The sequence below is a fragment of the Chamaea fasciata genome, unplaced genomic scaffold, assembly GCF_029207755.1.
Source record: "Chamaea fasciata isolate MVZ Bird 193981 ecotype frontalis unplaced genomic scaffold, bChaFas1.0.hap1 SCAF_2, whole genome shotgun sequence".
In the NCBI taxonomy this organism is placed as follows: domain Eukaryota; kingdom Metazoa; phylum Chordata; class Aves; order Passeriformes; family Sylviidae; genus Chamaea; species Chamaea fasciata.
In genome coordinates, this window is record NW_027094087.1 from 23039908 (window position 1) to 23064269 (window position 24362).

Consider the following 24362-nt stretch of genomic DNA (forward strand, 5'->3'; position numbering starts at 1 on the left):
CCCCTCTACATGGGGTGTCCCCATCCTTGGCCATTTATCTGTGTACAGTCTGTGGCTTAAATTTCAATGAAGCCTCATTCAACACCTCTCTGTGCAGCAGCTCATTGTTTAAATGTGGGGATGATTTCTCTGTGGGTGCTGTGGGGCAGAGGTTCCTTCCTTGTGTTTGCCTAGGTCCTGAGTCTTTCCTTCTTGGGTCTCTTTCCTTCTGAGGCCGACCTGAGTGATTTAGGAGAAGCAGAGTGCAAGCTAAGAAACTGCCATATTTCCTGGTGGCCCAAGGGGGTGCTGGTGTCCGACAGCAGAGACACCTTGAGCTTTTGGATGTGGAAGGCCAGTGTTCCTGGAAAACATGGAAAAGGGCAGCTCTGTGAGTGATGACAGGTGACACTCTTTAGAAGACACTTAAAGACCAGGAGATAATTCCTGTTTGAATGCCAGCGCCCAGCAAAAGGGTGAGCAGTTCCTGCATGCTGGCACTTCGGCTTCATTGATGCTGCTGCTTGTCAGTAGCAAAGAGAAAGAAGACCTACAGCTGTGGGTTGTCTCCCCCAGGCTCTTCTCCAGGCATGACAGCCAAGCCTGGTGCCAGACACTCCACAGGGCACATTTGGCAGTCAGGGCTGGAAGAACAGGGTGCAGTGCAGGGTACATGGTCTGGAACGACCTCACGTGCTGACTGGTCTGTAGGAAAAAGCCCTTTGGCCAATCACCATCCCATCTCACATCCCAGTTAAGGGTTCTGCCTGCCCCAGGGAAAGGGCTGGTGGCTGGCGAGGGCTGGCTTTGCCTGGCTGTGGTCTCTGGGAGGGCTGGCTTTGCCTGGCTGTGGCCTCTGGGCTGTTGGCACACACTGCTTGCCGCCCCTTGCTGGCGCACAGACCATTAATAAGACTTTCCAGGCTGTCACTTCCATGCTGAATCCTTTGAAAGCTGCGTTCCTCTGGGCCCATTAGAGGGAGGAACTGTCTCTGTTGAAACATATGGGGCTGTCAGGCTCTGTCTGTTGCTCTGAAAGCTGCCGCCGCTCTCGCTGTTTGCTGAGGGGGGGCAGCAGCTGTCTGGAGGAGGCTGTGATCAGGATGGGAACTTGGGAAGGGGCTGGGGGAAGATAGCAGGTGAACTAGGAAGGATGCTGGTAAACAGTGTGCTGGTAGCTGGTGGGCTGCTGTAGGACACTGAGATGCTGGGCAGCTCAGGGGGAGTCCCCCTGGCTATGAGTGTGATAGGGGGAAGAGGTACACCTGGACAACTGGGTGGTGAATATCCGGGGGGGTATTTAGGGGCAGGCTGAGGCAGCAGGAGACATGGCTGACAGCAGAGATGTTGGACTTGTCTGGAAGAGGAGAGGATGGCAGCAGTGTTGGGTGACTCTATAGGGATGCTGCAAAAGGGAGGCTTTGGAAAGCACCATGAGGTCACACGGTGCTGGAGTTTCTCATTAGGCAGCACACCCACCCCCCAGCTCCATTTGCAGAGGCTGAACAGGATTTAATGGAGTCCCTTGACTTTTTCCTCTGAAATATTCATAGGTTTTAGCAGTCCATTTCATGCTCACCTCCCTCTCCATTAACGAGCATCGAAGAGGGACTGGGTGGAAAGTAGGCTGCTGTGGAGCCAGGGAGACAGAAAAAGGGACCTGTGCCTCTGCCCAGGGACTGCTGGTAAGCAATCCATTCCTGGGCTGCTCCACGGCCCTCTCACTAGGCTTGCAAAGTGACTGGAAATGAGCCCTGGGCAGCATGCACAGGGAGGTGATTAATACAGCGGGAAAGGAAGGAAACCAATTAAGCAGAGCACTGTCTGGAGCTGCTGCCCCCACCCCTGTCACACAAATACACCCACGTCTGTCTCCCTGCCTGTCTTCATAATGTGCAAGGCCAAGAGCTCTGTAAGAATAGCACAGGCTGACAAAAATGCCTGGAGGCAATTAATTCCCTCCTTGCCTTAGCACTAATGCTGTGCTAGGACACAGGGAAAGTCCAGAACTTCCGTGAGACAGCACAGAAGCATGGGAGTTGGATTATGGATGCCCCATGTAGTCCACAGTACTTGGCACAGCAAGGATCCCACTGGGAAGTTTGGAGAAAGGGTGTAATAAATAGTGTGATTGCACGCTGGTGTATAAAATGTCCCAAAAGATCGGGGCAGGTGGGATCTCAGAGCATCCTCCAGACCTGTTAGGTACTAAAGCAGGAGTCTAGTAGTCTAACTGATATATCTCCCAAAGCCTAAAACCAAGTATGTCTAGGATTCTAGAGAAAGGTGTCCCTGCTCATGGCAGGGGTGTTAGAACTAGATGATCTTTAAGGTCCCTTCCATCCCAAAACATTCTATGATTCTATGATTTTGAGGGTGGGGAGAGGTGCAACTCTTACAACTTTGCTCCAGGGTCAAACCTTTTTTACAGCAGTCACCTTCCCAAACCATGCAGTTTAAAGTCCTAAGAAAATTTTTATCAAGGACTCCATGGTAGAACCTAGATAGCACTCTAGGAAAATAGAGTGGTCCTCCAGTGCTATCCCTGCAAAAAGTACAAGAGAGGCTCAACAAAGGGCCTCCAAGTTCACTTGGCTTCTCTCTGCCTTGTTGCTTTGAAAAACGAAAAGAGCAAAATCTGCATGCTAATGAGTTGTTCACTCTGGCTGACAGAGACAGAAAGCAGGATTATAAATGTACCATTTCCTGTGGTTCCTACCCGCTGGATTAAAAACCAAAACAATGTCACAGATGCATCAGCACCTATTTATTCTTGCTCTCAAAACACTCACTAGTCAGGCTACTTCCCCTTCCCTCCCATACACCCATACGCGCGTGCTTGCGTGTGTCCTGGGAATCAGATGTTTATGCAAGTATTTGCAGGATGTTCCACATCTCCCTGAAATGATAATCAGCATGCCCAGAATCAGCTTAATTACTAAGCATTCAGCAAACGCCCACAGGCTCTTCCAGGGCAGCTCCACGCAGCATCTCCATGAATGAGTCTGCATGTTTTCCCTCCGCTGCCACACACCGCTCCTGATCAACAGCTCGGGTCCTCAGAGCTGAGCTGCTGGGTTGTCTGGTTATTTATTTGTTTAAATAAAGAAATAAGAGAGATATCTGTAAAGCAGCAGCAGGCCATGAGCAGACACTGAGAGTGTCACAAGGTGAGACTTGGCTACCTCTGAATTTTTGCAGCAGTCTCTCTGTGCAGGATAGAGATGTGAACGATCCCAGTTTTAACCAGGCCAGATCAGAGATTTAAACATGCCGGGTCCATAGTCTGGCAATTAACTCTCTCTGTAGAAAAGATGAAAAACCAAGAATCTAAGTACCAAGAACTGTGAGACAGTGAAGTTGTGCCATCCATGGGTTGCAGCCTGGCACATCTGGGCACAGAGCAGACAGGCACTTTCTAAAGAAATGAAGGACTGCTTGGTTTAGCTGAGGCAGTCGGAAAACACACTGCTGAGGTAAGAAAAGAAAGCACCTTCTGAGACAGCAAAGTGCACTTCCTGTAAGAAAGAGCACCTTTCATGGCTCTTCAAAACTTTTCAGAAGGATCTCCTGGACTGAGGCTGTGGGTATCTACAAAGATCATGGCCATGACTTCCCTTTTAGTCAGTGCATTTTCTGTCAGTCCCTCAGCAAACAATCCCTCATGTAACCTCTCAGGTGATTTCACAGAGGTGCTAAGCACAGGCAGAAGAAAGATTCAGGCTTCTCCTCATCACCCTGTAGTTACCATCTGTGAGTCTGACAAGGTTTGGACTCTTCAGACAACTGTAGCTGACTTCATTTCCTTCTCTGTGGCACTGCACTAGCAAAACCCACGTGATGAACCTATCACATTGTTACACACACTTGAAGCATTTAGGGCTATTAAAGTCACACTTCACTAATTTACTGACTTTTTTGTGGAGTTTGGGGACCACAGAGCCCAGAACCAGGGAACCCTTTACTGTCTTTACTGTGCTTGTCATCACATAACAAGAAATGTCAATTTAACATACAAATCCTGGTGTCAGAGAGACATAATCAAACCAGCATTTTGATCTGAAGCAAGGGGGGAGTTCACAAACACAGGTTCACTTCTCTACCCAGGCATGTTTACACAAGGAGATGTGAATTTTCCTCTCTGTTCATAAAGGAAAATTTCAACTGTTTTGCCCAGTCTTCCACATCCCTATTCATCAGCTATTCGAGACCCCGTGTATGTTGGGTCTTTGCTCACACAGGCACTTGGCTGTTGGTTGCCATCACAAGTAAATAAGATGCTCCAGCAGCATTTGGGTGCCTGGGCAGCTGGCCAGCTCTAGCTGTTCAAGTTTGGTGTTAGTATTGCCAAGACCTAAGGACTGTCGCACGTCGCTGGTGATGTCTCCAGACCTCATAAATCTGCCATCCTCAGCATCACAGCATTTCTATCACCCTGCACCCAGGAGCTGTCAGTACTCTTATCAGTGCTATCTGCACAACCCCTGGAGCACTGTAGGAAGGATAATTATGACAACAGAGGGCTGTGAAGGCTTAGGCCCTCCAGAAATTTCGTGGCACCTTCCTCCTGGTTGGGCAGCAGGGCACTGCCGCTTGCCCAGGGGGGTGGGAAGAGGCTGTGACAGAACACACAACTGAGCTAATCTCTAAGGATTTCGGGCAGATCAGATCAGTAACTTCTCTGCCCCGAAGTATTTATTCTGCAGGGAAGGGGATGGGAATAATACATACCTTTAAGCCTTGTTAAAAATACATGCCATGAAGACAGCTCTCCTCTCAGGCTAAAACTGTCTCCAGGGACGATCTCTGGGGAATGCCTGTGTAAGCAGAACACCCACCAGGGAAGAGGTTTCTCAGGGGGCGTGTCTGTAGGTGAGCGCTCCTCTAAGTGGGATGCCTGGGGAGAGAGATAGCGCGTTCCCGCATGATATGCTGCTTGCCTCTTTCCCTAAATAGCGCATCCCGTGCTTGCGGCACGGGATATGCTTGTCGCAGAACACTCCGCACATGTAGGGTAGGACTTTCTTTTAGTTCTTCCCTAGCCAGCTCCTAAGATCAAATTTTAAACTGGAAACACCTTTTGAGCTCACTCAGCTGCCCGTCAGTAGCTGCTCTGCGCCAGCTGAGCTGTGTGCCCAGAGCCTTGGGACTGCACACGGGCACAGCCAGTCACCCCTTACGCTTCTGGTGATATCCAGGTTTAAATGCCACTGCCATTCAACTGGCAGTGCAGTGACACCTGAACCGGGCAGCCTTTGCCACGTGGTGACACAGTAGCTGGTGCAATAGGGAAAGAAAATGAGGATCTGGGAGGCCTTGACATAGGGAAGGCAAAGGGCAAAGCAGTACGGAATCAGTGACTGGGGGTGCTTGCCTTGCTCCCGCCTGGGGAATAGGGGAGTCAGGGGCAGCAGCAGGTTTTGGAGCTGGGGCAGCCAGAGAGCCCTGCAGCCTGCGTGGCAGCCACAGCAACGCATCCCTGCGCTGCTCAGAACAGCTCAGCCCTGCTTTCTACTGCTGCTGAGACTGCTGGAGGGGAAAATTCGATTTGCCTTTTGTTCAGCCAGCCTCACGGAAAGCCTCGCTCAGCGGCTGGGGGAAAAGCAGAACCCGCTCACGGTGCCCGCACTGGGGTACTGGCTCAGCTGAGAGGGACCCCAAGAGCTGAGCCTCCTCCTCCCACAGCTGGCTCTGAGAGCTTATGCTGGGGTAGAGGCACTGTGTCCCTGCCACAGAGACATCAGCCTCCCTCAACAGCTATGCCTGCTGCTCTGCTTGTGGGGGAGAAAACCATAAGGGATGGCAGAGATCCTTGGGACCTGTGCTTTGCTAAAAGAGGCTCAGGACCCGTGGTGCATGTGTGTACTCACTTGGTTGACTGCAGATGCCTCCCAGATACGCCCTGCCCTTGTCCCATTTTCATTCCACCAGAGAGGATCATGGCACATCCTGACAAGAGGAAGCTAAAGAAGAGTGCCCTCCTCCTTTCCTCACATTACCCATACTCTGTTCTGGCTGGTCACCTCAAAGGCAGCGCCTGTAACATGTTCTGTCTGAAAGGCACTGATGCTGGAGCAGCATTTAAATTTATGTCCCCATGAAGTATTTTTTTTCCATACAACACTTTTTCATAAGCCATGGGACAGATTGGAATCTGACATGTTCAGCTGTCTCTGGATGAAGGGAAAGGCAGAAGTGACAGGAAATTTTTAGGAGAACTATATTAAACTCTGTGTAGGATTTTGATTTAGTAGTAACAGTAAAATGAAATTTCAGCTGATATTCCATTATCCTGCTTGCAGTGCACTCTAATAGCATCTCCATTCATAAAACAGTTCAGCTCCTGTAGTTTGGTGCTGATCTATTTGTTTTGCTCTAGGGCAGTTTCCAACACACAATGAATTTGCCTTCCTGCATGCTTATGTGCACAGGAAAGGGACAACACCTTTCCAGGCTGCCAGCCTTGTATTTGCATGTTGAATCCTGAGAATGGGTCTTCCCAACAGCACATTTCATATGGGTGACCCTCTGCAAATGTCCTTGTGAACATTTGGCCAGATATATTTCTTCCCCATCTTCTGGACTAGTGGAGTGCACTGTGAGCAGATAGGCAATGAAAAGAGAGAAAACACAAAAAGCTGGGCTTGGAAAGGGTGGGGGCTGAGGAGGCAAACACATTTTCTGTTTCCACCTGACCACGTCCCAGTGACCCATTTCAAGTGCGTGACTTGCCTGGTTTTGCAGAAATCATGGTATGCAGTTTCACCGGAGGGTTGCAACACCTCTACCACTAAGCCTGGCTTGAACTGGAAATCTTTTGTTCTTTTTGGCTCTGCCCTCATTCACACAAGTCAGGCTCCTCACACAAGTCAGGCTGTACAGCCAGCACCCAGGCAACTGTGAGGCATCTGTGGGTACAAAAGCAGAGGTGCCACATTCTCTTCACACTCATTCCTGAAAATTTCATCCCTTCTTTTTGGAATTCATAAAAATGGGCCTCACTTTTTCACTGATATTTTCTTAGGAACTCTGCAAGGCAAATGCAAAGCACCATCAAATCCCAAAGGTATAATTTTACCCCTACTTTCTGGTGGCATTATAGATAAATCACCCTTTAGAGTGGGTTCAGCCCTATTTGTCTCCTTTCTCCACGCCTTTCCTATCAAATACTGAAACGCCTCAGCCTCCTTCCCTGTCTCCTAGCTCCTGCAAGATGTGCAGCTTCTTGCAGGCAGCCTCTCTCTACACCAGCGTTAAGTTACTAAGCAGCCGAGATAAAAGGTTCCCACCTTCATAAATAATCAATGTGGGCCAAATGGCTTGTGCCTGCTCGACAAACTCATGCATAAGAAACAGAAAGGGAAGAGACAAACACTAACCCAGCAAGGAAAATAACCACACTTTTATTATGCCAATAAAAGTGGAAAGGAGATTTGGAAAACAGAGAAGCAAGAGAATGAGTGGAAAAAAAAAAGAGGCTGAGGACCCATCAAACACTTCTTTAGTCTTTATTTGAAAAGTATCTGGAGGATGGTTTTGATTTGGCTAATTTACTCATTAAAAGGAAGTTACTAGAGCAGCCTGGTATCTGCCAGTCCCTGGGTGAGACTCAGCCACTTGCCCACGCCTCTGATGGGTTTGCCCATGGTCATTTTCAGGCATTGGTGAGATGTAGATATGCAACCAACATCAGAGGGACCAGTGAGCCCAGCATCGGGGTCCCACTGCAAACACAGGGTGTGCACAGATCAGTGACAGCCCGGACAGTCTTCTTTCAGGGCTGCTGTATACGGGGCAACTCAGCTAAATGGACTGTCCTGAAAATTCAGTTTCTGAGGTAAGATTGCCATTTTAGAACAGAGGGACTTCAGGTTTCCAGAGTAGATGTCACACCTGTCCTTTGCCTCTGCGGTATGTTTCAAACACAGAGGACCATCATTGTGTGACACGGGTGAATCCCTTCTGTTTGATAGGTTCTGTGTCTAATAACTCTGCCATGGGAGAGGAGATCACTAGTCAGCCCTGCAGACTCTTTGGTGTTAGTATCTCAGTGCTGATTTTCACCACATGGGTGCCTGGTCCTTAAAGAAGGTGTCTGTGCTGAGAATCAAAGTTGCACAGTAATGACAGAAACCTTTTCACATGACAGAGCTGACAAACAGTGTCCCCGTGCTCTTCCTCTTAAGGTGATCCACAGACATTGTTAATGTGCATATAAGGCAACAAAAACCCCAAACCCATTTGTGCCTGATTGACCACTGAGTAACGTCTCACTCCAAGCTGATGCCAAACTTTTAAAGTGAGGCTTAATCCAGGGCAGTGAGTCAGGCCTGGCTCAGTTAACTCAGAAGGTGTCAGTAAGGACTTTAGGCAAGTGCAAGTCTACCTCTGGTATGAATTTCTACTGTTTGTAAGCACTGGACAGAAACTGCTGCCACATTGAGAGCCCCAGGCTGTAGACTTCCCATTCCCTAAATTACTGCTCTGCTTTGACTGAACACAAGACCCTGGCCTGGCTGTCAAGGAACACTTGTTCACAGGTGACCCTGGAGTCGGTACTAGATGCAGAAGGATGCATGGAGCAGTGCACAGGCTCCCTCCTCATGACGTACACCTCTTCCCATCCTTGACAAGCTTTTGTCTCTTAGGGCAAGAGGATACAAGACTACCAAACAGCCACATGTCAGACACAAAGCAAAAGACTGCAATGGCGATGCCAGTGCTTTGGAGATGAACAGAGTTAAGCAATTCTTTAATTTAAATTAAACAATTTAATTTAATTTAGTTCCCAACTGACTGAGGAAGGGGACTGCTCCCTCTGGTATTATAGAAAAAACCACCTCACACAGCCTTTATCCTTTTGTCCCAAGCCAAACCTCCCTGACCTTATCTGTGATCAGACCACCTCAGCTTCTCAGACTGCTGTGCAAAGCTGAACACAACAGATTTTGGCTACCCACTGGAGAAGTGATGAGTTCCTGCTCCTGTTCACCTTCATGCAGTAAAAAAACTGCAGACACAAATTAATAAAGGTGGGAGGGAGGATAGCATCCAAGCAAATTCACACTCCTGCTCTGAATAACTGTTTGCTCAGCTCAAGTATTTATATAAGAGCAAGGGGGATCACCAAAAGGGCATGAAGGTAGAGCTCCCAGAGTACAGACAGTGAGCAAGGGAGTGAGTGAGAACACTGGATTTCGTGGGAGATAAAGTTTTATTGCTACGGAATCAATCTTCTGAGCTTCTCTTTGCAATTTTGTCTCATTCGATGCCTCTTGAAATGAGTTTCCATTTGTCTGTCTGGTGCTAATTTTCCCTCATTTGCCACATCAAAGCCATCATTAGAGGCACAAAGTGCCTCCAGTGCCTTTCCCCCCCTTTTTCTTCAGTCATTCTCCTTAATAGCTCTTGGTTTGTTAACTGAGCTATCAGTCAGTGGCAATCAGATGCTGTTACTCTGATCTAGCTGCCTCTGGATGCCCCATCCCTCCTGTTCCCAAGGTCACATTGCTGCCTGGGGCAGGGGCCAGGGAGGAGCTTTAGAGCAATTGTGAACTTTTATCTGCAAGTGCTGCAGCCCCTTTCGAGAGATGTTTGATATCTCTCTTTATTTCCATTTCAATTAGCTAATGGGGGTAACAAGTAGAAGAGGAAGGGTTTGGACAGCATTGAAAATGTCCTCTGAGCTTCTTGAGGTCTTTGCCCTCAAGCTGATTCCAGTTTGCTTGGAGTCAGGAGCTGGCTTATGAAGAGCGCTCACCTCTGCCCGCAGGAAGGGGATCCGTCTCTGCAGCCAGCAGCACAAATCCTCACGTCTTTTCCACAGCCCTCTGGTCCTCAAGCACTCCAAGACATGCATATCCCTAGGGAGATGCCCCACTATATCATCCTCAAGCTGACAGCAGCCCCAGACCGTGCCTGCACAGCTGTTCCTCCCGCTCACTGCCAGCTCCCTTGGCAGTGGAAGGCCTGGCTGGGCTCTGCTGCACGATCTGCCCTGCAAGGAGAGCACACACTGTGCCTTGTGCTGGGCACCGGGGCCGTGGCAGCTGCAGCCCCATCCTGCAGCGTGGGAGGCTTGCCCTGATGCCTGTCAGCAGCTCTTCTGTGCCAACAGCTGCCCCAGAAAAGCCTTGCAGAAGAGCTCCGCAGCACTAGCAGCAGGAGCAGATTGTTCAGGATCGTGGCACGGTGCTCATCCCCCTGTATGCTGTGGGTGGAAACTCCAGCACTGCTCCTGCTCTGCCTCAGCCACAGTGAGAGGCCACGCGCCCGCAGAGGCACCAGGGTGCAGCAGGGGCTGTCACCAGCAGCTGCCTCCAGCAGTGAACCTCTGCACATCTTCACTCCTGTGCCACAGGGAAGAGCTTTGATCAGAGGCAAGAGGCTGTGCTGAAGGTGTGCAAGGCTCTGTGGTGGGAGGAATTTCAGGCTGAGATAAGTGTCGTCCATGGAAAGATGTGGAGAGCCCATCCTCCCTTCACTAGACGGACAACCAACACACAAGCACTGCTGCTGCTGGGAAGGAGCTTGTCTTGGCTCTGCTACACAAACCAGTACAGTCAGCAGCCAGTGAGACAATCTGGGAGAGGTTTCACATCGCTGGAACCTCTCAGGCCGCTCTACAAATGGGTGATGGACCCACAGGCAGGCAAGGCAGCCTTTATTTGAGCAGGCTTCCCAAACCACATTTCAAAGAGGATGCATAGTCTTAGCTCAAGCTTGCCAGCAACTCGTGGGTGCTCTGGATGACTGCTCAGTGCCTGTTTTCCACAACTTGTGCCAACTGAAGTCACACCAAGTGAACAATATATTCCCCACAGGAATGCAGGGCCAGGACTGGAAGGCAGGTGCACTGTGAGGGACTGAAGCTCTGCTGGATTGCTGCACTTGAGTCAAGTGCCTTGTGCACTGACCCTCTGTCTGTGTGGCATCCTTGAGGGCCTCAGATCCAGGAGTGATTTCTCTCTCTGGGAGGACTGTGTTGCAAAATGTGTTGCAAGCTAAGGAAACAGCCTGGGAGGAGACATGGAAAACCCAGATTCACATGCTGAGCCGGCAGAAGAAGGTGGGATCATCCACTTCTACCTGTGGCTTCCACAAACTCTCCCACTGCTAGAACTGCATCCTGTCAACTCAGGTATCAGAGGACTTGTCCTGGGTTGAAGTATATTCTATCACCATCTTCATGAACTGTTGAAACCAGGTGAGGCAGTGCTCCCTGCCTCCTCCACTCTGGCTTATCTTCTGTTAATGGGCCCATCAGCACCTTTGCTACACAGCTCACAGATAACCCCCTCCTGGACTACCTCCTGTTAATGGGCCCATTAGGCCTTATCACATGACTCACCATCCCATTGTGAGATGCTCCGCCCAGAGGGAGGAACCAAGCATTCCAGCCTGGATATAAGCTGAGACTCTGAACACCAGAGGGGCGCTTACCCACTGGATTCCCAGAGGACCCGAGCTACCAGACCTTTCTACAGGATCACTGCTTCAGGAAGACCACCTCATCTGGACTGCTTCCATCACTACGCTCAGGTTGTATTCTGACTCTGTCAGTGGTCTTTTGTATTATTGCATCTATTTTATTTTACTTTCTTTCCTTTTTTTCCTAATTAATTGTATCTCTGACTTGGAGCGTCTCATTTGTTTTGCTTTCAAACCACTACAGGACTGCAACCCTAGAATCTTGGCCACAGACCTGGATAAAAACATCAGCACCCAAAATGAGGCAGCAGCAGATCGATGCTGAGGTATGATTTCCAAACCAAGCCTTGCTGCCCTCCAGCCCTGTAAAATTTTTGGAGTAGCTTTCTACTGGCAGAGTAACATTATTCCTGGTCAGCATTTTTGTAATCATTTGTAATATTTTAAAAGACCTAAACTGAGATTTATCATCAAGGTTATTGGAATGTGTTACAACAAATGTGTTATTATGCGTTTCAATTAGCCTTCCTCTTTGTGATAATGGTTCAAACATTAATTCCACTAGTTTCCTGGTCAACGCACCATTTTTAAGCTGAACTGGAAAGGTGACACTTTTGAAGAGGAAGCAGGAAATGTTCTACAAACCATATATTCTGAACGTATTAAACATTAGAGAGAATTGTGTAAAGCTCATAGTCTCCAATGTGTTCTCAAGTTTTTACAGATACCACACCTGCCACGTGTTTGTAACACAGACAACAGACCAATAAAAAGGTGTTAGGTACAGATATTTCTCTGGAAATCAATGCAATTTCCATCTTTCACATGAAACCTGAGTTTGTTCTCAGTCAGTTTGGAGATGACACTGAGTGTGGCAATGTTGGCCTGCTGGAGAGTAGGAAGCTCTGCAGAGGGGTTCTGGTCAGGCTGGATTGATGGGCTGAGACTGACAGTATGAGATTCAGTGAGTCAAAGTGCTGAGTCCTGCCCTTGAGTCACAACAACCCCAGGCAGTGAAACTGGCCTGGGGAAGAGTGGCTGGAAAGTTATCCAGCCGAGAAAGACCAGTGCTGGTTGACAGTGGCTGGACATGAGCCAGCTTGTTCCCCTATGGCCAAGAAGGCCAATGCCATCCTGGCCTGTGTCAGCAATAGTGTGGCCAGCAGGAGCAGGGCAGGGATTGTCTGAACTGGGCACTGATGAGGCTGCACCTTAAGTTCTGGTGTTCTATCCATCACAGTTTATCTCTCTAAATCCAGCTCTTTGCCCATTCTGACAATGCCTGCTTTGGACAGCAAAAGCCAGTCTTGGCTGAACTGCAAGATACTTTTATGGACACACATTTTCCCATAGCCTTTGAGTACCACAACCCTTAAGTAATTTCCAATTGCAATTTAGCAGTGCTTGAATAGAGTTCAAGTTCCTCAGTGAGGAAAGATGAAGAACACAGTCCCCAGAACATCTCATCACTTTTCTTACTCTTCTGGAAATTTTGAGTTATGCTAAGTGCTAAGAATTCAGATCCTCATTTACTGGTAGGTCTGCATCACTGCTAATGATTTCCTATGTACTTTTTGCAGGGAGAATGGGGTACATCTAATAATTGCTCTTAGAGGTACAAAAAGCTCTTCATAGTGGTAAAAGCAGGAATTAATGTTAATGAGTCTGCTGTTAGCAAGGAGTACTATAGGTGTTATGCTCACGCCTCACCAAATGCAAAGCTTGTTTGTTAAGCAGATGCCAGTGTTAACAGCCAAATTCTCTTCCCATGGATAACTTAGTGTTAGTTAAATGTACCATTAAAAATAACCATTTAAAATGTTAATGAAAAGAGGGGTAGTTCTTGCCAGGATTTATCTTGTCTTCTTAAAGCCTCAGCTTTAAGGTGGTGGAGGTAAAGAGGCCAAGACAGCTTTTCCAGGTGTTTTCAGAGCACACATACTGAGGTGAAGCCCTGACCGTGCTGGTGTCATTCGTGTGCAGCACCACAAACCTGGCCTGCTTCCACCTCAGTGACCAGCCAGGAAAGCTCAGTACTGACCTGAACATCCATAGAGCACTGTGGGGTACCCCTGCCCTGGCACTCTCCCCACCAGCTCTGCTGTGATCCTCCACGCTGCACTTCTGGCTCTCCCAGTGCCATGGAAGGGAACGATGGTGCTGGAGGAGGGCTCATAACCCATGGGTTTTCTTCAGTCTCAACAAACAAAGGTGTGGTACGTGCTACTCTCCTTCATGTTCACCATCCTGCTTGCACCTCATGCTCAGTGACATACCTCTGCTTAGCCCACTGTTTGTACTGATCTTCTGACAGCTCTGGTTTTATTAAATTTCATACAATTCAAGGAAAGTCTGTACTCTACTGGAAACCAGACTTACACTGTTCTATGTCTTATGTTTCAGAAACAAAACTAGCTGTAACTTTTCATAGAGTATGCCCCCGTTTTGTGTGCAGGTCTCAAGTCTCTGCCCCAGTGGACTGTAAATAGGCAAGAGGAGAGACAGTGGAAGGTGACACAGAGGCAGTGAAGGCAACACATTGGTGTGGGCAGAGCAGACCCAGAAATAAGAAGCCCTGGTTTTTCATGCTTCAGCAGTGAGTGAAGATGAGACCACCTTCCTTTCAGAGCTGCAACCAGGCTCTCCTGCAACCCAGGCTGAGCCTGGCCATGTGCAGCCTCATGCTGCTGCTGCCCTGGTGTTGGATGCAGGCACATGCTGCCTTGTGCATTAGCACAGTTAGCTGTGTCCTTGGGGGCCACCAGGAAACAGAGATTCTCCCACTGGGTAAAGGACAGTGGTTCCAGGCTGAGATAGATAGGTGGCATTTACATGACACACTCCTATTATAGTCATTTGGCTGTAGATGTCCGTTCTCCAACCCTCCCATTTAAATAGCCCAGGTGCTGTTTTCTCCTTTGACCACATTTTTACTGCTTCTTGTTTTCTTCACCCCTTTGGCTGTGTCTGCTTGAAAACTTGCCCAGGCTACTGTGCTGCCCTCTTCCTCTTGCTCCCTTCTAACCTATTCCTCTCATGCCTGCTTGTGACCATGGCACAAGACTCCTGCCCCTCTTCCCCTTGTCCTGGCTGCCCTCATTCCAAGCCCCATGCCCTCTCCATTCCCCTGCTTCCCCACTCCCTCCTTGTCATAAAGCCTGGCCTCTCCAGTGCTGCATTATGCTGTTTTCTGCCCAGCATTTCATGTCTCCTTCCCCACCACCCCCCTTCCCTCTCTCCAGCATCTCCAACATCATGCTCTGTCTTTTGGTGATCCTGTCCCATGCTTGCCTAAGCAGCTCAGCCTCAGTCCATTCCTTCCATCAGCTTCCTTGTTCTTCCCCTCCTGGGACTGCAGACTTGATCCCAACCTCTAACTGTGCACACACATACAATCATGCAATTTAACTAATTTTAAAAACCCAAACCAAACAAGAAGCTGAAGGCAAGTGCTGACTTCCGGGGTGTGCACTGCAGTTTTGCCTATGGCATCTCCTCCTGGCAGCCCCATCTCACACCTATTTCCAGCCAGCCTGCTCTCTTCATCCCCATGCACTGCACTGAAGGGGTCAGACTGCTTGGGGTGACACAGCACCCTCAGTCCCAAGCCACTGGCCTCTGCCTCACTTGCAGCCCTGGACCACCTTGCCCCTCCAAGGAAGGTGAGAGAAAGGGGTACCTTGGCCCACATTCCCCCTGTGGGCTGGAAAGTCATCACTAGACATGATCAGAGAGGAGACAAGCCAGTGCATGCAAGGAAGGGAGGGGAAATGAAGAAACATTACCTCCTCTTCACGTATATTTAATTTTTGTATTTTTTTGTATTTTTTTTAAGATCACAGAAGAGCAGAGCATTCATACATGTAAAGAAACAGAAACGAGATAACAGAAGTTAAATACATTGAGAAAAGAAAAAATAAAAAGCTTCTTTTATTTTTATTCCATCACTGGGTTTTGTTCATTTGTTTGTTGGGTTGTTTAGTTCTTTTGATTGGTTCTTTTACACACACACTTGAGCTTTTAAAACTTTCTTTCACAGAGCTAGTTTCAAAACCAAAACAATGGCAAAAAATAAAATGGCCATTTTCTCGTTTCGTTAAAGAGAAGTTCAGCTCATGTCTACAGTGCTGGGGAAAAATATATATAAAGATATAGATATATATATATATTTATATGTATATAACACTGTTAATGAGGAGAGTTCTAACCACCCCACCGTGTAGCAAGAAGAAGGGACTGGCCTTCATTCTCAAGGTCTAGAGGATGAATCTTGGCTCCAGCTGGGAAGGTGGAATGATTTTTGGAGGTGACGGTGGCACCGCGGAGGCAGGTTCCTGCTTTGTGCCCCCTCCTCCCTTTCCTGGCACACACATGTGCTCCCGCAGGCACAGGCACAGGCACCCACACGCCTTCTCCTGGCTCCTCAGGAGGTCACAACGTAGCTGTGTGTCACAGACAGAGCCAGCACCAGGAGCAGGTGGCCGAGCACCTGCGTGGCTGTGCGTGATGGAGGGTGTGGGGAAGGAGCGCCCGGGAGCGCTCCTGTAGCATGTGCGCGGTGGGGCTGGTGGGCGTGTGCGTATGCGCCTGTGCGTGGCCCAACGGGGAGCAAATGTCACAATTCTGGAGAAGGACACCCCCGCCTGGGACGTGTTGTCCTCACTGCCTGGCTCCCAGGTAGGCCTTGCGCCTCGTCTCCACCCATGAGCCCTCTGTTACGTACAGAAAATCCACATGCCTTTCCTCAGGACGCAGCTGGAGCCACCGTGGTGTCACACTGCTTTACTCACTGAGGCCCATTTTGCTGCATGCTGAGCATGCCCTGGGAGGCTGGGAGGGAGCTCCTGACGCGCCATGAGGACAAGCAGGGGAAGAAGGGCCCTTCTGCGATGCAATCTCTGCCCCATCCCCAGCTACACTGCCCAAGGAGCACTGCTGCTCATGCAGCCCCCACCAGCTGTGCTGCAGTCATGTCCCCCTGTCCCTGCCCGCTCCTTCTCCACTGCCTGGGCACTTCTACAAGGCTTTTGGGGCAGTCTGAGATGCTGTGGCACCAACTAACACAAGCCTGCAGCAAGTAAAGGATCCTTGGCTTCCCACCTGCCTGGGCTAATTAGGAGGGCTGCTCCTCTCGCCCAAGGCCTGCCTTGGTAGGTGTCCTGGCCTCACTCCATCACCTTGACCCACAGAGGTACAGAGGACCATACCGACGTGCTTTCACCAAGATGAGCTCTGCTCCCCCGTTACAGCGAGTGAACCAAAAAGCAAGCACCATATGTTGCCCTAATGGGAGCCAACCATTAGGCAAAATTTGGGGGGCTCTGGGAGCTGCCTGATCACTGTTCTAGCAAGTTTCAAGAAGGAAAAGTGAAAGTGGTTTTAGTGGTGTGACACAGCTCTTAGTCAGCAGAGTCATGCAATTAAAAAAAAATCATCTTCTGGGCATCCCACTGGAAATGAAGCCACTCTAAGATTAGAGTTGAGAGGCCATGGTCTCCTCGCTGGTGAACCTGAGAGTTCTGCGCATGGATGATGGACAGCACTCATCCCTACCCTTTTCCACCGGCATCACATCTTGGAGATAACCATCCAGCTTCTCCATCACTTCCCTGCCTCAAGTTTTGCTCTTCCCATAGGACAGTTTGTTCCCAGCATCCCTAACTCAAGAAGTTTTGTGTCCTTGGGTCAGAGAAGCAGTAAGATTGTGCACCATCAGGAGAGAGAGAGATAAAGAGAGAGAACTGCTCAGCCCCCTGGCACCTCCTCTGTCATGCTGTATTGGTCAGCCATCCCCCATGTCAGTTGCTACATCACATCAAGCACCATGATGATTTGGGCTGCAGGTCAGTGTGCTTGGAGGAGAGGAAGCAGAGGTGTGAGGGGTTGGGAGGAGAAGAGGTGTTTCCCTGTGCCCATAGATTCCCTCACCAGGGAAAGGCGAAGTGATGAAACACTGCACAAAAATTGAGCTGAAATATCATCTGCTGGTGGGGCTGTGAAGGATTCTAGCATAACTCCTCCGACTTCCCAGATCTTCTTGTTTCATCAGGACTTTCTGCTGCTCCCCCAGATTCCTTCCAGATGTGTCACTTCTACTCAGCCTGGAGGCCACGTGGCTTTGGATGGTGGCTTTGTCCATGATGTGTGCTTGGACTTTCAGAATGGGGTTGCTCAGACAGGTGGCCTGGGGGGCATGGTCTGGATGCACCTGGAGCTAAGAGGAGCTGGTGGGGCTTAGATGTTCTTTGACCAGAAGTGTGGCGAGCAGCAGTGCACGAGCGATCTGCCCAAGTGGTGAACAGTCAGTGGTGTGAGAAAGATGTGCAGACAAAGACTAACTCTTGACACAATGCATGTCACCAATGAAATCTCCATGAATGGCACGTTCACATGCACTCGGGGCTAGCATGGGGCGACACAACTTCACTGGTGAAGAAAGCGGGTACAGGGGAGGAGGAGAGGGTGTCACTGAGCAACGAGCCCGCGGGTGTGGGGCTGCAAACAAACAGAAATGGACACAACTGCCAGGATACAGGTGTCGGCTGGAGCATCCCACAGTGCCCTTCCCAGCCGTTCAGAGACAGGCCTTTGCTTCGTTTTCCATCTGACCAGGCACACGCTCCAAGCAACATCCTACAATCAAGCATGGAGTTCATGTGGCTCAGGGGTGGCTGCAGTTCCCCTGTCCAGTTCCTTTCAGAAAGACTTGCCTTCACCCCTCCTCTCGGTCATCCGAAAAGGGTTAGAAATCTGCTAGCAATTACGGGGCCATATATGAAATCTAAGTTTTTGTTCCTCTGCTTGGACATTACCAGACATCTCATGTAACTCTTGTAGTATTTACAAACCAGTAGAAGAAATACATTTTTTTTCCATTTTGTTTGTATCTTTTTATAACACTAAATGTTAAATCTCCATCAATCAAACACAATTACACTGACAAGCTCGAGGAACTGGTGTCCCATTCCAAACTCCCATCTTCCCTGGTCCCCAACCAGCTGAGAGGCAGCAGGAAGCAAGAACACAGCTTTTTGGGAGGTGATGGGAAAGATAGCAATGTAAACAGGGAAAAGAGATGATGAGGAGAAACAGTTTCAGAGAAAAGGGCCTGAGACATGAGAAAAGCCATTGCAACATCTCTGTCAGAGGGTGGAGGGGAGAAAGAATGGGAAAAGGCATTAGACCTTGCCTGTGTTTCTTATATTCATCTGGGCTCACCTCTTGACTGGTGCTTTGAGCAGTTTCTCAAATTCAGGAGAGCTTGAGTTCAGCTTGAGTTCAGGACAGACAGGGGGATTTTTACAGCACCCTGTGAAGCACACAGCAGCTCACAGGATTAGATTCTTGGAGAAAATCAAGCTCCAACATACCCACGATTGCCCCAGCCCAGCTAGGAACAGACAATGCCAGAAGTGGGGTTCCCAGCACTTCTGCAGACAACAAGCATAGTTGGTGTTGGTGGCTCTTCTCAGAGAGGTCTGCAAATAACTGGCTTTCACCCTGTTTCACAGCTATGCAACAGAGGCAAAGATCTGCCCAGGGCCTGCAGGAAAGCCCAGATCCCAGCACTGGGACTGGGGCCATTTCGCCCCCTAATGGGCAGATGGCTTAAAAAAAATGGATGCTCTGCTTTTAGTGAGATATTTCCCTTTTAATCATACACCTCTGGGCCTTGACATCTAAAAAAACATCCCCTCAAGACTCCTTCGAACCAAAACAGACATGAGATAATGAGGTGCCAGGACTTGATGACTGCCACCACACCACAGGGGTCTGATGTGTGTCACCCCAGTGCCTGGGAGTGACCCCACAGTGACAAAAGCACATGCAGAGAACACATGGGACAGGCGCTACCATAGCAACCGAGTTGACATCAAAGAACCTAAAGTGGGCTTGACTCAGCCCTTAGGAGCAGCCTGGCACAGCAAGACACTGCAGGCTGCCCTCCTTTTTCAACAAGCCTGTGCCAATAAATCCAGGCATAGGTATGCCCCCAAGAAAGAGCAGTGTGTTGTTTTCCCTCGTGCCAGTGTGCAGGAAAGGGTGCAGCTCCCAGACCTGGCTTCTGGGACCAGGATCAGCTCACGGCTGTACCAGGGGAAAGAGGAAGCAGCAGAAAATCTGGACTTGTAACTAAGACTCTGAATTAGATGGCCCTTCTGAAGGTTAGGCACAAGGACTGGGATGTCTGAATGCTCTGAAGGATGCAGGGCATTTCTTTTCTGGGCTGACACACACACAGTCTCCAAAGGGGATGCCCAATTCCCATCAATGACTGCCCAATTTTGGAGGAAGGGAGCCATTCCTGGATGCCTTGGGTAGATTTCAAGCACCAGTTGCCCACTTGCACTCTCTTGCAGGTATGGCTTTGGGGTGTGGAGGAGCATAGATTACCACCATCCAATACCACAGCAGCTCTACACCAACCCTTGCAACGCCCAAACTTCAGCCTCTCGTTTCTCTTTAATACATTTCCTTGCACTTCTGGCTGGCTGGGAGGAGCCCTTGACTGCCTGCTTAATTGCGTGCCTGCTGCTTCTGGGAACAGCTGAGCTCAGCAGCGAGGGGCAGCGCCGGCAGTGCCGCAGTGCAAGGCGCAGGCACCGCGCTCAGCGCAGGCAGGAACCGCACCCGCCCAAAGGTAGGGACGGGCTCACAGGCAGGAATTCCCGCTTTCCTTCCAGGCAGGGGCCACCTGGTGGGTATCCCCTCCCGCATACTGCAAGGCCAAGCTGTTTCCCCCTTGCCTGCATGAGCACAGCAGTGCTGCCACTGCCCCGGCGCCCAGGGTAAATACAGAGGAGCAAACTGGCTGCTGCTTGAAAGCTGAGCGGCTGAGCGCCTGTGAAACACTGTGCTGTCGTGGGATGGTCACTCGATTTCAGTGGGCTAAATCAAGCTCTCCCCTGCACATCCCTCTCTCCAAAAAAGGCCTGCCCAATAAACCCTGTTTTATCGTCTTTGCTGCTGGTGGACACTGTGGCTCGTGACGGGCCAGGGGACACAGGAGTCTTCTACCCTCTGCCCCAACCCACACACGGGCACGGCAGCCCCTGCTCACTCTGGCTCCTGCAGCAGACCTTGAGCTGGTGTGGCAAATCCAGCCGCTACCCAGCATTTTTGCAGTCCTGTTTCTCACAGTTTTTTATCACCTCCTCACCTAAGAACCACTAAAGCCTCTCTTGTTGGCACCTCTGTGTGTGATTCTGCCATGGGAAGTGAAGGGCACTCTCCAGCAAGACCAGCAGCACTCTTGAGATAAGAGAAGAGCAGGGGAAATTGTGCTGCCAGATTCTTTGCTGCATCATTTTAAGCTCCTACTTTGTAAGCCCAGGATTTTAGACCTGACATTTGTTTTATTTCTTGCATTCATAGGTCCTGGACATTTTCTGACCCAATTTCTTTCAAATGTGGAATTTGCAGTGAGTTTTGTAATAGCAGTGGTGTACAGCATACACACATGCACACACACACTCACCCTTACACAGCCTACATTTCCTTTTACGCCAGGGAGGACAGTAAGAACAAAAACAACAAAGCGACAAAAAAGGGTATTGGCTCTATTTTTGCATGTCTACCAAAATGGTTAGGATTGACCAGATTGTGGTTTTCATGTTGAGGTATCGTTCCTATGCCCTCTATACCTAAAAGGAATGGCTGCTTGGTGATGTCCAAGGTCTCATCACTCACATCCCACCAGCCCAGCCTCCCCATCTCCAGGAGGAATGGTGGCTGCACTCTTCAGTCCATAGTGTTGTAGGCCAGTCCTGGTTTCTTCTGCTTGCTTGGACAATTGTACATGAGTGCACACCCCCATGCGTGAGTGCACGCACTCATGCATAGCACGGGCTGCTATGCTGGTACTTGGAGGCTGAGAGCCAAACAGGTTGGAGGTGGGAGAGGAAAAAAAAGCCTAGACAAGGGTGCAGACTGACTCTTGCAAGCAAGGTGGCCAGAAGACAAAAAGCCAGTGAGGACACAGGAGAGGGGATAAAATGCGAACCTGTGTTGCAGCTGCCCCTCTCTCCTCACCCCTCTTCTCTGTCTAAGTGATCTCTCTGCATCTTGTCTGACACTTACAAGGCAGGACATTATCTACAACAGGATGAGCATATGTACACATGGACTGTTCGTTTTGCATGCTGAGAGAGAGCAAGAGAAAGAGAGAAAGAGTGAAGGTGGAGCAAGAGCCACACATGCATGCACGCACGCACACAGGCATACACAGGAGAAAGAGAAAGACACCTGGTTGAATTGAGGTGGGGGAAGGAAGAGGATTTTAAAAGAAAAAGAAAGAAAAGTAGGCTTTCAGTAGAGTTGACACAGCTTTAGTTCAGGCCTGTGGGGGTGATGTTGCATGAAGGAGGGGACAGGTAAAGTGTTTAGCAAGGGCTGGGTGCACATGAGCGCAGGGTGAAATGAAGAGAGGAAGGGGTTCTTCACAGGACACCAGTGTGCAGAGAGCTTCAGGTGACTTGCTCTGGTTTGTGGCTTTTTTTTTTCTTTTCTCTCTTTTTTTTTTTCTTTTTTTTTTCTTCTTCTTTTTTTTTTTTTTTTTTTTTTTTTTCAGATTTGTTTTTAAAAGTATGAACTGGCTGAGCATTAGCTCACAAAAATGACCCAGGGCATCCAAAAAGTTAAATGGCTATAGACACCGAAGCAAAGACCTCTTTCTGCAAAAGAAAGAAAGAGGAGGAAGGAAGGAAAGTGAGGGAGTATGGAAAAGAGGAAGGAGGAGAGAAAAGAAAAGGGATCTTCTTTTTGATTGGCTTTGCAGGTTTTGTTGGATTGTTTACATTGCAGCATCCTCCGGCGACACGATCCTTGCTGGTGCCCCATCCTCTCCCTCGCTTCGTGTTGCCTCCTAGGCAGTCGATGACTTGACAGCCGGCTTTTGCTTTTCAGGTTTTGGATTAAATGTTGCTGAGTCTTCTTTGCTGTAATTTTTCCTCTCCCCCCTCTTCGCTCCTGAACACACAAAAGTTGTGAAAGAAACAGTCGTCTCTCTCTCTCCCCCCCTCTTTTTTCTCTCTCCCCTCTCTTCGCTCTGTCTCCTGTATAACGCGTTTTGTTTTGTGTGTTGTTGTTGTTGTTGTCGTGTTGTTTTTTTAATTATTATTAATATTATTATTTTAATTCTGATTTGTATTAACATTTGCTGAGTAGGCAGAGCAGGGATGCTGCCAGAAGCCACAGTGGGACGGCCAAACTCATGGAGCCGCTGTCTACTCTCCCTGTGCCGGGTCCTGCAGGGTGCGAGAAGGGAGAGAAAAGAAGACAAGATTACATGAGGCTGGGTGAAATGTGGGTGACACAGGAATACAGCACTTCAGCCCCAGGCTGTCCCTGCTGTGGTGGGTTTGGGCTGCAGGGCACAGCTGCCTTCCCACCTTGGTGAGACTCCCTCCAGCCCAGCTACAGTCTGCTGCCTGCCAGCCCATCAGCATCCTCCTTCCCTCAGCCCAGCATTCCAATGGCATGTGGCTCTCCCTGAACAACACCCACGCTGGAGGAACAGGGATTGGAGCAAGCGGGAAGGCTCAACCCTGGCTGCTGACCACATCCCAACCCTTGCTGTGCCTCCAGCTGGGGGCTGCTGGCCTTCCAGTTCAGGAATATGCTTCACACCTTTGCAGATGCAGTCCCTGGTCACCACCTGCTGGACCTGCCTGCTCCACCACCTTCCCAGTGGTGGCCCTGAGATGCCAGGACTCCTTGTAATTCTGCACAGTGGCCAGTAGCTGTCTGCAGGAAGACACCAGCTCCACAGGAGCTGATCCATCACAGTGGTTGGATCAATAAACATGGGCCCACCCAGCAGACACCTCTCCTCCCTCCCAGGGCTGCACTGTAATTATTTGTTCCTGAGTCAGGGTGGAGGAAGGCTTCACTGTGATACCTACAGCCCTGTGACACAGAACCTGTGGGCTGAGGGTGCAGGGTATGCCAGGGAGGTTGGTTTTTCATGAGGGTGGGAAATGAAGTTGCACGTATGTGCATGTGCATCCACAGGCTCCATCGGAGGGGGCAGGGAGCAGCGTGCTGCTGCAGCAACAAATAATGCAGCCTCGATGCGGGAATATTAAGTGTTAACACTCCTGACATCTTCTCATTCATCCTCTCATTTATGGGTTCCCTTTTCTGGATGGCTTTAACGGCAGTAGTGCTGTTTTAAATTCACCCTGCAACCCCAAGCCTCGGCAGCCTTTTCTTTGTAATTGGTCAGGGAGGTGTCTGTGGCTGTGGGTCTGTAAATGCAGGCTCACCACATGTATGTGCACATAAAGTGCTTCTATATGTATGCATGCACACACATGTACATGTAAATTTATACAGATATGTGTGTGTGTAAGATGCTGGAGTGTGGAGATGGAGATGAGGTTTTATGTTGGAACTGATCCTGCTATGGAAGAAAGAAATCATCCTTACTACCAAGGAAAGATGTTTCTGATGGCGGAGGGGAGCCAAAAAAAACCCCAACAAAACAGGCCCTGTTCAGGAGAGCTCCGTGAAACTGAAGTACAGCTGCTTCCTCACAACCTGCAGAGGTGAAGAGCCCCGCTCTCCTGGGTGGAGCACAGGTGCCACAGGCTTGCTCAGCAGCACAGTCACTATTAAATTTGAGCTGGTGACTAAAAGGCAGCAAATCCAAGAGGGATGTCTTGCGAGTCCCTCAGATTCCTTTGCAATTCATTTGCCTGATTTCTTCCTAAGGTAGCTGACTAGAGTAGCTGTTTGTGCCCCAGTTCTATTCTTTCATTATTAAGGAAGGATGTGCTGATTTGTGTGCAAAATTTTTGTTCCATCTATAGCTTCTTTTTTTTAGCTAGTCCACGTGCACCTTTTATGACTTGTCACACAAATCCTACAATGTTGGTTTTTTACTCATTTTATTTCCTCCCCTAAACTCAGTAACAAGTTTCAGTTCAGCTACTACTCCTACTGCACCTATA

At 49.3% G+C, this 24362-nt stretch overlaps 1 protein-coding gene across 4 annotated transcripts in view; it reads right to left on the reverse strand.

The window, feature by feature from the left end:
- Positions 1-15125: 15125 nt before the first annotated feature.
- The window catches only part of LSAMP (limbic system associated membrane protein), a 993127-nt gene continuing 983890 nt past the window's right edge, over positions 15126-24362 (reverse strand). For 3 of the 4 annotated variants that reach the window (XM_066175262.1, XM_066175261.1, XM_066175259.1), the window contains one exon: positions 15126-22655. In XM_066175262.1, the coding sequence (XP_066031359.1) occupies positions 22558-22655 (98 nt within the window). In that variant the 3' untranslated portion in view covers positions 15126-22557. The remainder of the gene's footprint in view (positions 22656-24362) is intronic. The other variant, XM_066175260.1, reaches the window with a different exon arrangement.